The 13,464-nt window shown below is 42.6% G+C and overlaps 1 protein-coding gene across 8 annotated transcripts in view; it reads left to right on the top strand.

The window, feature by feature from the left end:
* MPP4 (MAGUK p55 scaffold protein 4) overlaps positions 1-13,464 on the top strand; it is a 37,612-nt gene that overhangs the window by 18,848 nt on the left and 5,300 nt on the right. For 3 of the 8 annotated variants that reach the window (XM_075608622.1, XM_075608621.1, XM_075608623.1), the window contains 7 exons: positions 1,535-1,549; positions 5,293-5,334; positions 6,162-6,332; positions 7,475-7,555; positions 8,189-8,285; positions 10,979-11,087; positions 12,153-12,287. In XM_075608622.1, the coding sequence (XP_075464737.1) occupies positions 1,535-1,549; positions 5,293-5,334; positions 6,162-6,332; positions 7,475-7,555; positions 8,189-8,285; positions 10,979-11,087; positions 12,153-12,287 (650 nt within the window). Of the gene's footprint in view, positions 1-1,534; positions 1,550-5,292; positions 5,335-6,161; positions 6,333-7,474; positions 7,556-8,188; positions 8,300-10,978; positions 11,088-12,152; positions 12,288-13,464 lie in introns of those variants that run through there. The other 5 variants (XR_012802660.1, XR_012802659.1, XM_075608625.1 and 2 more) reach the window with 5 other exon arrangements.

Genomic DNA, 13,464 nt, shown 5'->3' on the forward strand with positions numbered 1-13,464 from the left:
TTGGTATGTAGGAGGAACGTACAGAGACAGTAGGAGGGTATAAAAGTATAAGGAATCTCCATAATTGACCTTTCCAATATTCCCTGATAAGCTCTTTCTTGTGTGAAAGTGGCTCAGTGGTGATTACCGTACTGGCCAGAAATCCTAAAACCGTACCCGTATTATATGCGCACCCTTACACCTTTTATTTTTCATGTAGAACACCTTCAAAACTTTAGGGTCGTATTATGTGCGAGGCCGTACTATATTCGGACCAATACGGTATATCCCAATTTTCCATTGAAGGCAGGAACTTGTGCCTTAACAATTCAATGCGCAGCGCCCCATACTGTAGCACTATACAAGTTTCAAATACATATTCTATATATTTTTAATATAACTATTGTTAATTCTTATTGTACCTTTACCTGGTTCCCTGTGGATACATGTATGGATATGGCTGGTGTACATATCTTTATGCAATGGGGAGCTTTACCCATCACCATGTGACAATTCAGGGCCACACATGGAAATTCCATGGGATGTCCATTTTGTTGGAACCATGTTTATTTTTACATTGCCTTTTAGCATTACTCTGTAACACCTTCCTCTTTATAACATGGTCACGCAGGGCCCCGTTTGGGGTGTTTTTTTTTTTAGACATTTAGACATTTGGACATTGCAAACTCTTCTCAGCTCTAGAACTATTGGTTTCCCTAGAAATTGTTTCCTGAATTCCAGATCCCCACTAACAAAGACATCAATTGATAATCTGGTCTAGGAAAGGTATATACTGTGGCTCACATGCAACAGCGCGACCAGGATTAACAATACTTCTCTAGCAGGGCAGTGGTTAAGAAATTCTGTCGTTAGGAAGCAGAGCTCTGAGACTTTTACAATTCTATAGACCGGGAGTGACCAACTTCAGTCCTCAAGGGTCACCAACAGGTCAGGTTTTAAAGCTGCAGTTCAAACTGTCGTAAAAAAAATAAATTCTCCTGTAATTGAAAAATAAAATTTGGCTCGGGAGTTCACTAAATGCATCTTGGGTCCTCTTCTGCTGCACTGACGGCCAAAGTTCTGAGAGGAAGATCATGTGACCAGGCAGGCATTAGATTCAATTGGTTTACTGCTAGAGAGAGCAGGGCTCAAAAAGGTGATGCTGTTTCAGAGGGGAATGTGACTTTATATATGTTTTTTTTTTTAAATGCTACAAGTATTTTCTCATAGTACAGATCTGATTTATTAAAAATAAAACAAAAAAAACACACGTAGGATATTGCTTGAACTGCAGCTTTAAGGCTATCCCTGCTTCAGCACAGGTGGCTCACAGTGGCTTTTGGAGGCCCTGATTCAGCATAGTGAAAGACTGAGCCCACTGATTGAGCCACCTGTGCTGAAGCAGGGATATCCTTAAAACCTGACCTGTTGGTGGCCCTTGAGGACTGGAGTTGCCCACCCCTGCTATAGACTCAACAAGTTACATAAATGTCGTAGAGAAAGCGCCAAGGTTTTCCTAATTCCTTCTCCTTTCTTTAATTTTCAATCTCGTCAGAGGAGCTAAAAGGAGGTAATGTGAATCCTCTCCTGCACACACTTTGATAAGGTTTTATTTACATGGGTATAGTATAGTACTTATTGCCGTGTAACTATGCAGTACAAATAGGCGTTAATATTTCCATTTTAAAAGACAAGTGTCTTTTTCTATATCTACGTAAAGTGCATCAAAATAAAAATGGAAGGCCACGAGCATCAGGAATAATACTTATATTACAGGAATACAAGAAGGTGATCACTCATACAAGTTAGCACTCTTTGCAGGCCAAGTCATTCTCTCTCTCTCTAAGGCTATGACCTTGCTGCCAAACCTGTTTAGGGTTCTGTCACATTTTCAAAGAATATCAGAGTTTAAAATTAACAACAATAAATCACAAGCCCTGAATATACATTTAAAGAAAGAGGCGGTGAAATTGCTAGCCATAAACTTTGATTTCAAATGGCAACCACAGCCTATCAAATACCACGGGGTACATATAGCTGCAAACTATAATACATTGTATCAAGTAAACTATCCCAAACGAATTAAAAAGCTTGAGAAGAGCCTGGATTGGACGAATTCAGTTCATAAAAATGTACCTCCTCCCACGATTGCTGTATTTGTTTCAAACTCTCCCAATCCCCATTAAAATAAAGGATCTCGAGGACCTCCAGAGAAAAATATCTACATTTATATGGAATAAAAGGACACCTAGGATTAACAGGAGAATGTTGACTACCCTGACAATATCAGGAGGCTTGGTACTCCCCATACTATAGAACAGCCCAATTATCCCAATGAGTCACTTGGCACTCGGACCCTAGTTTGAGAAGGTTGGTAGAACTGGAGTCTTCTTTGACCAGTCCAATGTCTCTCGACAAACTAGTCTGGCCACTGCCACAACATAGAAGACATTTTAAAGAATCACTTCCGACCGTATCACATTCTTTAAAGATATGGGACACAACCAGACTGAAATTCTCTCAGATGGCCCCAAGAGCAATGTGTAGTAGATAGTGGCGAGATACCGCTCAAACCCAAAATATATGGAAAACCTGGTGCATGGGGAGAATATACAGTAAGTATCGGAGGTACAGAGAAAGTGACAAGGTCACAGCAGTCCCTTTTTCACATTGCACTCCAGGTAAGAAAAATAACAATGTACATAAAGATATAGTATCCTCCAAAGGAACTAGTGTCCCATAAAGAGTATAAATATGTACATAAGGATACAATATCCAATAAAAGAACTGATGTGTCCCCAGAAGCGGAAAAGTGTATATGGTCCAAACAAGGGGCCCATATACTCCCACTCAAATTAACACCTAATAGCCAAAGGAAATTGCACAGGCGTCCACTGCTAAAATCCAAAAAAAAATATATATAAAAAATTAAATTTTAATAATATCAAATAATGACAGCGAAACACGAGTGAAAATCAATATAACATATGTGACTAAAATATATGAAACAATAACCCCTATTAGGGGAGCGGGTTGAGGGTGGCAGCAAGGAACACTTAATGCTCATGTAACATAGTATATGCAGTAATAGGAGCAATATGTATAAGTGAGCTACTCAAATGTAACTACCAGACATCGTGGTGTCACGTGGGTGACCGAATCACAATACACAGGTAGCCAGATAGAGAAGCAATTATGCATGGTGTGTATAGGGTATGAACATAGATCTCATAATGTCAAGGGGATCTAATGAAGTCTGATGTGCAAAACAACAAGGTGGTTGGAAACAATACAACCGTGTGTCAATATGTATAGTCACAAAATACAGACTCATGTCGAATAGGGTGCAGAGAATGAAATAACACGGCAAACAGGCACAGATGTAAGCCAATGGGAAAGGGAAGTGGACCCGGCGCTTCCAAAAACGTGAATAGGAAAACTGTGTTAGTGAAAAATCTATTATAACACAAATGTGAAACACCTAAAAACAATTGGTAACCTTCACCAGCCAGTGAATAGGTAAATACAAAATGTATACAAATGGTGATATGCAGCTCAACTTCCTCAAAAGGGACTGTTCCAGGTCCCCAGATGATAGGTAACTTTTCTTCTTGGAGAGGAGGAGCGCAAGATAGCTCAATATAATATGTGAATAAAAAGAAAAAGGCAAATATAGTGCAGAGTGTAATTAATTATAATAGTCAATCGTATAGCCTTAGGTAGTTGCACTCACAAAACTTCTAGTATATATAAGCATATCAGAGATCCTTCTCTCTCTGACTGGAGCCCTTTGATGGTTGAGTAGAAAATTCTCAGGATATCCCTCAAATGGTAATAGCATGAAAAAAAGGAAAGCCACAATAGTGCCTACTATTTGACCAAACATGTATTGAATATGGGGTCCTACCTCATCCAGTTGTTCTCTCCAATGCCTGTTATTTTCTTTGAAAATGTGAGTTGAACTGCTCTTATATTCTGTATTCAATACATGTTTGGTCAAATAGTAGGCACTATTGTGGCTTTCCTTTTTTTCATGCTATTACCATTATTATGGTACCATTATAATTAATTACACTCTGCACTATATTTGCCTTTTTCTTTTTATTCACATATTATATTGAGCTATCTTGCGCTCCTTCTCTCCAAGAGGAAAAGTTACAGATGTAAGCCCCAAGGATCCCCAATTCCCTATACAACCGTGCTTCTATGTGGTGACCGGCCGCTACCGCAACCACCAACGCTGCTGAACATTGCAACTAGACCCGCTCACGGAAGCCAAACTGATGTAATTTCCCTAACACGTGTTTCGTGTTATGCTCCCCCCCCCCCCCCCCGAAGGAATGTGAGCATCACGTTGAAGCACGTGTTTGTTTTGTGTTGTGCATTGGGGAGCACCAAATAGTCACTTGTTTTATACCTGGAGAAATTGACATGTCTAGTTAATGACTCTTACTCATATGCCAAATTTCAGCCAGTATGGCAACCATGGATCGCGCACACAGCTATCCCAGGCCTCAACCAGCACACAATCCTCTTGTGAGGGCATATGGGGTGTCAACACCCCGGGGGACAAATCAAAGACCTATTTGTAAACCTTGTTTAGAGACGAATTGCCCTGGATGAGTTGGCCCTACCAGTAAATGTCATATTTTTAAGATGTACCTGTTACAGTGATATTTACATGTCAATTCTATTACAAATGAATGCGCCCACCCCTTTTGATTTCCACCCCATTATTATTTCTGTCACAGCCCCAATACCATTATACTGTTTTTTGTATGGTTTATTTCAGTTAATGTCGTAAAACTTACCAATAAAAAATACATTTTGCTGCTGGAGAAAAGAGCAGCCCAACATATCGATATCACTGCAATAACACTGCCACATAGTTCAGTACTTTTGCTTTACTAATACAATAGCTTTGTATGGTGGTACAGCTCAACCCCGTTATAACGCAAATCTGCTTATAACACGATGTAAGCGTGGCTCCCAATTTTCATATTTATGAATACTTTACAACACGATTATTTGTATCTTAAATACTTTATTGTACAATGCATACAATTCTACAATATTTCTAATGCGATCCGCTTATAACGCGATGTGATTCTTTGGACCCCAAGCATAGCGTTATAAAAGGGGTTGAGCTGTATTTCTAATATGAATAGTCCTGCTACACAAATACTGTTTGTGTCGTGTCTGTGTCCTCAAACTGACCACTTTATGAATGTCAAGACCTTCTTAGACACATTGTATTCATCATCCTCTCCCTTTTTTTGTTTATTTTCTTATTGCCTGATTTTCCCTGACAAGAAGAGGAAGAATTTAGCAGAGACGGACAGGGGCACATTATTGGTACGTGTGATACTGATATTCCTCTACTACAAAAACACTTGTTATGAAGCTTGGCTCCGCTGGGAGAATTAAACACCCGATTAAATATGAACAGTAAAGTTCACGAATTAATGTTGTTGTTGTTGTTGTTGTTTTTGTTTGTTTTTTTCCAAGGTCACTAGGACTTGAGAAGTGATGGACTCTTAGGGGCTCATTTAATAAATTAAAAACACTGCTAATCAAGTCAATTGGAGTTTCCGTGGGGTAATGCCCAATAGGCACTATCCTTGTATGTATCATTCTATTTATATAGCGCCAATCCTGTATACAGCGCTTTACAACATTACAGTAAGAGGTAAATGATGTACGTTACAAACAATGGGAATACGTGCAACAGGTAAATGACAACACAAAGGAGACTGTGCCCCAATCTACTGTAAGTATTATGCTGGGAAGCTTACAGACATTATTTGCTGATTAAGCCCATTAGTCCATGTGGGATTGTCCTACGTCGGAGGTTTTTTGATTTGTCTCTACATTTACAAATGCACTTTCCTTTTTAAATTGCTTTATTTAACATTTAAGTGGTAATGTTGCTGCCTTTGAAGTGGGTGAACCTGGTTTGAATCCCAGTGTTCTCTCCTTGTGACCATGAGCATGTTCCCACCTCCCTGTGCCTCAGGCACCAAAAGTAGATAGTAAGCTCTGCGGGGGGGAACAACAGGATTTCTATGTACAGCGCTGCGTAGAGTGTCTGCGCTAAATAATAAGAGATGACAAAATGAGCGGAGCCCACAAATAAGTTATGGCGTCCATCTCTATACCAAAACGATATTTCCCCTTTGCAGCTGGTTTTCGGAGGAGCATGCGCCTGTGCCGTAGGAAGTCCCACAGCAGCCAGCTGTCTTGTTACTCCTGCTGTCCCAGTAACTGTTGCCACACCCTGGCCACCCCCTACGAGGAGGTGGTGAGATATCAAAGGCGCCCCTCTGACCGCCATAGACTCATTGTTCTTGTTGGTATGTTCAGGTTCTTCTATGCAAGCCATGTGTTTCTCCAGTTGTACTGTAGGTTTCTGCAGTGATAGGAAGGAGAATCTCTGCGCTCCAGACTCTGACACGTCAAGAGAGAGACTAGATTTCAGCACCATTGCCATCTCTGCTGACCATGTAACATATCGCCCTATCCAAAAAATGCTTGATTAAACACACAACCGCGCTCACACAAGGTTACTTTTAAAGGGAAGCGACAGATATTGTACCATGTGAGAGAGAACTGCAAGCACCTTTCTTATACGGAATACTTGTTTAAAGCATTTCTACTATTAAAACCATGAAAAGGAACAAAATATTAATGCTGTAAAGGATTTTGAGGAAGATGTTGGTCAAGTAATTCATGGCAGAGAGCAGTTAATAGGTTTCCCGTAAAGGATAACTTCCAAAAAGGACCACTGGTGCCTTGGGAGATTGTAGGGCCTTCTTTACTAAGCAGTGCTATGCCACAAAGCACCTTACAGCCCATTTACTTGAGTGGGGACTTAAAGGGTTTTGCAGCGTTGGAATTGTTTTATGGGAAAGCACCACGTGGTAATTGCGGATCTAAGGGCCTCATGCAGAGAGCATAGAATTTTAAAATTGGCGAATTTCATAAAAAGTAGCTTTTTTGGAGAGTTTTATTCTCCATATGCAGAAAAGTGCGAATTCTGCTATGTTTAACATGGATGCGTGTGGCGAGTTTAAATTGGCGAGATGCGCGCTTCAGCAACGTGTAAAAACAAATTCGCGCCTTTTTTTCCCCTTTACTATAGGCGGCGAGCGCCATCTTGCCATCTTTTCCTGGCGCGGCAAAAATGCGAGAATCGCGCCATTTTTTGGCGCGAACAGCCGCTACATGCCGTTCGCACCTCTCTGCATTCGGAGAGTTTTAAAAATGGCGAGATGGAGGTTCTCGCCAGCCGCGAGGCGAGTTTTAGACATAGGAAAAAAAAATTGGCGCGTTTTTCGTAACTCGCCATTTTCTGCGCGAAATTGAACAAAAAATGGCGAGTTTTGAAATAACGATGCTCTCTGCATGAGGCCCTTAGTATGGTGCAGAGCAATAGGTTCCAGGCAAGGGAGGATTTAAATACCCTAGTCACTTTTATTTTTTGTTTGCATTGTAGGTCCTTCTGGAGTTGGCGTCAATGAACTGAGAAGGCGGCTAATTGGTCTTAACCCCTGCACTTTTCAAAGTCCAGTGCCACGTAGGTGAACTTCAAGCTGCAGTTCAAGCAATATTCTATGTGTATTTTATTTTTTTATAAATCAGTTCTGTACTATGAGAAAATACTTGTAGCATTTAAAAAAAACAAAAAAAAAACACATAATGGAGGTTAGTAAATCTCCCCTCAACATCATTTATAGATTCCCATAATAGTCCAAATATTGCCATTTTTTTAAAAGTTCTTTCAAATCTGAAAATCACATTGGGGTATATAAAAACTGATGATAGACAAGGACCCAATTAGTACATCTATTCTGTCTGTTTCACTAAGCTACTGTAAAGCCTATTAGACATCCTTAGATCACTGGCTTCTCCCCCCCCCCCCCCACCATGTTTTTAGGATACCCCTTTTATCTATTCCAAGCATTTTTCAATTCCCTTAATGGATTAACCTCCACTCTGTGGAAGCGGGGTATGTATTGAATTGGCGACAACTTGCATGATCATTATGTATAGGGGCTTGCAAGAAGCGTATTGGCGCCGGGGGAAAAAAGTGCAATGGGCTAAAATTGTCAAATTGCCAGTGGGTGCTGTCAGCGTGCAGCTAATTGACTGCTCATCTCACGGTGTAGATGTTTCCGTTTTTTAAATGTTCTGTATTTCAAAAGAGCAGTGTCCCTTTCCCAACAGATACAACCCGCCCTAAGAAGACCTACGAAGAGAATGGTCGGGAATATTTCTTTGTGTCGAAAGAGATCTTTGAAAGTATGGTGTGTAGTCACAGGTATTGTTTGTACCTTGGATTGCACCTTCCACTGCCACCGCTACACCCACACACTCTGTCACGGTCAATAACACTACAATCTCCTCAACACCTCAAGCCCGCTCTCTAGGGGTCATCTTTGACTCCGATCTCATATTCAGTCCCTCACGAAGTCCGGCCCAAATATTGCCAAAATACAACCTTTCCTCACTCATGGTGCAACTAAAATCCTAATCCACTCACTCATGTCCCGCCTCGACTACTGCAACCTCTCTTGGTTGGCAGAAAAACAGGATATTCAGCGCTCGTGCTGTGTGATGGTGTGGATGATCCCTTTGCAGCGTGTACATAAAGCGTCTCCCCAGAAACTCTCAAATCTAGGTGAACCCCCCTTAGAAAGGGGTGAAGGCACCCTGAAAAACAAGATAATAAAAAATGCACAAATGCGCACCAGGGATTAATGGAAGGTAATTTATTAAAAATACACAAAAACTGAGGGGATCCAACCCCACCTCAGAACAGCTGTGCAGCTGAACGGCTAAGTACTACCAAGGAGAATACCTAATGGTGACTAAACCCTAAGCTGCACAGTATACAAATACAGTAAATTTATATAAAAAACATGAAAGAAAAAACAAACATGAAAACAACCTATCAACAGATTTGTATAGAAACCGCCATAGGGTTGGGCACTGGCAAGGGGAAACGGACACTCACACTGAGACAGTCAGGTGGTCTCTTGGTTGGCATTCCCCTTGTCCGCCTGTCCCAACTCCAGTCCACCCGAAATGCTGCTGCCAGACTAATCTACCTCACTGCCCGTTCCACAACTGCTGCTCCACTACGTATATCCCTACACTGGCTTCCCATAGCTTCTAGAATTACATTTAAAACCCCAGTAATGATTTACAAAGGTCACTGCCCCCCCACCTTACATCTCAGCCCTCATCCCCAAATACATACCTAAACGTCCCCTACGTACTGCCCATGACATCGGCCTTTCCTCCCACCTTATCCCCTCCTGTCACTCCCACATGCAAGACTTCTCCTGTGCTGCTCCCTCTCTCTGGAATTCTCTAACATGTATCTGACCGCCCCCCCCCCCCTAGCTTTCAGATGTTTAAAAACTGGCTAAAAACGCCCCTTTTCAAGTGAGCCTACAGTATGTGGCATTCTCCTAACATCCAACTCCCCCACTCCAACCCCATTAGGAGCAGCTAGGCGGCTGGACCAATCTCCACCCTACATAACATCCCCTCCCCCAAACCTTAATGGAATCGGCTGTCAGGCTGCGCCATATTCCAACCTAGATACACTCCATACGACAATGAACAGCCACTTTACCTTATTGCAACATTGTCCCTCATTCTCTTTAGATTGTAAGCTCTCACGAGCAGGGCCCTCATTACCTCTCTGTACAGATGAAATCTCCGGTTCAGTCTCATCCTCCTCGCGGCTCCCGCACGGTAACCCCACCCCCCCCTGCGTCGCACACACTTAAAGCGTACGCTTCACTCAGCTTTTTACGAGCAGTAGCGGGTGAACGCGTGCCCCCGGGGGGGCACAAATCCCCCTGCGGGCAGCCGGCAGACCGCCCACGGATCATCCCTGGAGAACGGGTCTGAACCGGAGACTTTATCTGTTTGTGCATGTGTGCCCTTATTTGTATGTAACTGTTGTTGTAATATACATAACTCTGTATCTCATTGTACCGCGCTGCGGAATATGTTGGCGCTTTATAAATAAATGATAATCGGTTCCGTCAGTACAAAATTTACATATTGTAGCCTTGTAAAACACTGGGGGCCCTATTTCCCAAGTGATGCTACTCCTTAAGACACCCTCTAGTACGACATGGTAAATATGGACCCTTGCAGATCATCTCTCAGCAGAGAAAGGTGTCGTATGGAGTAATACAGATAAAGTGACCTGCCCACGGTCACAAGGACCCGACACCAGGAATTGAACCAGGTTCCCCTGCCTCAAACTCAGTGCCAGTCAGTGTCTTAGCTCACTGAGCCACTCCTGCTAAACTTATTATGAAGTAGCACTGCTTGGTAAACAGGACCATGAATTTCTTTCTTATCTTGTACGAACTGGAAAGATAAAAGACAACATTGCTGCAATTAGGGGTCTCCTATGCTTAAAGGAGCAGAACATGTTGGTTTCTTTAATAGGTGGAAATTTGAGCTCTGTGTACCCCCTGCTCCCCGAGATTCTTACCCCTGTAGTGGGTGCCGATAGCTGCCCCAAAGGTTTAAAGGGCCTGGTCACGCGGGCCAATAGGAAGCTGCAAGGGATGTCATCACGGCTTCCTATTGGACTGCGTGACACGGGACATTTAAGCCCAGCCATAGCTGCACCCCTTACGGAGATAGGTATCTCAGGAAGCAAGGGGTTTCCAGAGCTTAACTGCTAATTTCCGACCCCCTGCTTCAAACCTATTTCAGAATAAATACATTTAAAAGAAAAAGACGGATTGCTGCTTTGAATGTGTAGAACTGCAGTGTTGCCTGTTCATTGCTAGATGTACACATAACTCATTGCCATTGAAGTGGCAAGATAATGGTCACTTGCATTTAATGTTATTTTGAAAAGAAACTACTATTCTCCCATATATATCCATTGTAATGGTGCTGTAAAGGTTTGCAATGCACTCAGAAAAGCAGGGAAGTCACCAAAGCATTGTCATTGTTGCAGCTTCCTGGAGTACGGAGAGTACAGGAGACACATGTATGGTACCAGCGTGGCCGCAGTGACAGCGATTTTAGATGGAGGAAAGATATGCATCGTGGATTTGGAGCCGCAGGTGAGATTAATATCAGAGGACCAGTGATAATCAAATAACATCAAATAATGAGAAAACAAAGGGGGAACAATACACTCTGGTTTTTCCTTAACTAATTTGGACCCTGTGCTGTCAAAGTACAGTATGTGTAACTGTCCCTACCCGGCTCCAATGGAGGTTGCATAAGATTGACTATATACAGTGATCATGCTCGGTCTCTCATACCTGTTCAAGGCGCTTGGTACACGCAAGCTGGGTGTGGCTATGCAGATAGAAAAAGGATGGGCGCCAGAAACATATGTAAAACATTTTTATGTTGCTTTGACATCCGTCTACAAGGCTCGACCGGTATTGACATACATCTCACTTGACGGGAACTCGTGGCAAAACGTAATACTCTGGATATCATCCCCCTGGTGGTAGCTCTCACACCTACGCTGGGGAGGTACTGATACATGTTACCGTAGTAAGGGCTAAACGGGCAGTCTCTTGCATAGTTCGTAATGCCCCATATCGGATGAGCCTCATCAGGAGTACACTTCACGCAGCTGAATTAGTAACCTGCTACTATGTACCGCATACTTCTTCCATACCAATGTGATTTGGATTGCACTAGGGACCTTCTGGTTGGGCTGATCCAAACCTAGTCTGGGGTGACTTATGTCGAGAAGTCCTATCGAGTATTTCCAATAGTGAGAACAATCACGGTCACCCCAGTCTCAACTCTGAAGACTCTGTTTCTAGTACAGTGGGTGGAGCTATATATAACCTTCTATCTCTCTAGGGTGACATTTCTGGTCACAAAACATTCAATACATGCAATCCTTTCTGCATAGCCCTACATCACATGACCGTTAACCCATTCAGTGAAATAGTAGTCCCAAAAGGGGGCTACATATGTATGAATGAAAATGTAGTGGTGCCGGTAGTCCGCACGTCTTACTTTGATCATAATATTAGTGTCCCGTCACCTAAAGTGGAGTTGTACAAACAGCAGTTAAATCAACCTCTTATCTTCAAATGAGAAGCTGGACCTCTTTAAGTTGCCAGTGCACCTGTAACTATTTATTTCATGCTTTGTCGTAGGGAATCACAGGGGCTCGAACCCATGAGCTTAAACCGTATGTTATATTTATCAAGCCACCCAGCACAAGCTGCATGAGACACACTCGGAAAAATGCCAGGATCACCACAGACTACTTTGTGAACATGAAGTTTAAGGTAAACCTGTGGCTGGCCATTTCTTTTCTGTACCCTTTTTTCTTTTTCCGAAATGCCTTCTTTAAGTGGGGGTTCTATGTGTGTTAAACCCTTCTATTGGTTCAACAAAGTCCAGGAGAGAAGCATGTTTCAGAGTAAGAGAAGTGTAAAGAAGTCATGCTTTGAAGCGGACTCGGGGAAAACGTGAGGAAGTATAGGAGTAGCAGACGTTATTATATCCGTTATCGCATGATTTGGCGCATTACTGCTCTCTTTGCTTCAATTGCAGATTGCACGAAAAATACAGTAAAATGCATACCGCGTTCTATTATTGTGTGATAGCGGTTGCAATAGCACTGGCTGCATTTGGGCGTGTTGACTGTAAGGGTGGAAGATTTGTGGAATAACCTCAATCCCTGGCTGAATCCCAGAATCCCTAGCTGCAGTAGAAACGTTGCATGCTAGGAGATAATGGGGCAAGGCAGTGTTACAGACTTGTCTGAGACGTGAATGAGCTCACAAGTGGTATTTTTATTTGGTGGAATAGCCTCGGGTTGAAAAGGTCAATGCAGTAATGGAATTCAAAAGCACTTGGGATAGACCCAAAGCTAGCCTAAATATAAAAGGAAATCAAAGCATCAAATCAGGTCAGAGGTTTTACAGCAGATAGGGAAATGGTAAGACTAGGTGGGCTGTGTGGTTATCTGCCATCAAATTCTAGGTTTCTATGCATAATGCACGAGTTTTAGATCTATGCTATACTGTAGATTCAATATTTTGCTGCATGGGGGACTTAACCCCTCTGACAGCTCAAGCATTAAATAATTGTATGTACAACTTTTGCAAGGATGAAGCCAGACTAACTTTCCCCACAGATTCCTTAAAATAGGATTCAGTCGTAATGTTGCAGCCAGAGTGTGCCTCCAAAAAAAAGTTGAATGTTTAGCCATGCTACACTTGTGGCTACTACCAAAGAGCACAGCCTGGGTTCTCTACAGCAGCGATGTGCAAACTGGGGGGCGCGAGGTTTACAGAGGCCCCGCGTACTTCCCGAAGGCACTTAAGTTAAGTGCCGGGGAAGCGGCGAAGGCCTCTGTAAACCATACTTACCGTGGTTCAGCTGGCAGCTGGAGACTCGTCGCCATGGCAACACGGCGTCAAATGATGACGCGGGGTCATGTGCCGTCACGTTGCTATG

Source organism: Ascaphus truei, chromosome 7 (genome assembly GCF_040206685.1).
Source record: "Ascaphus truei isolate aAscTru1 chromosome 7, aAscTru1.hap1, whole genome shotgun sequence".
NCBI classification, from domain to species: Eukaryota; Metazoa; Chordata; class Amphibia; order Anura; family Ascaphidae; genus Ascaphus; species Ascaphus truei.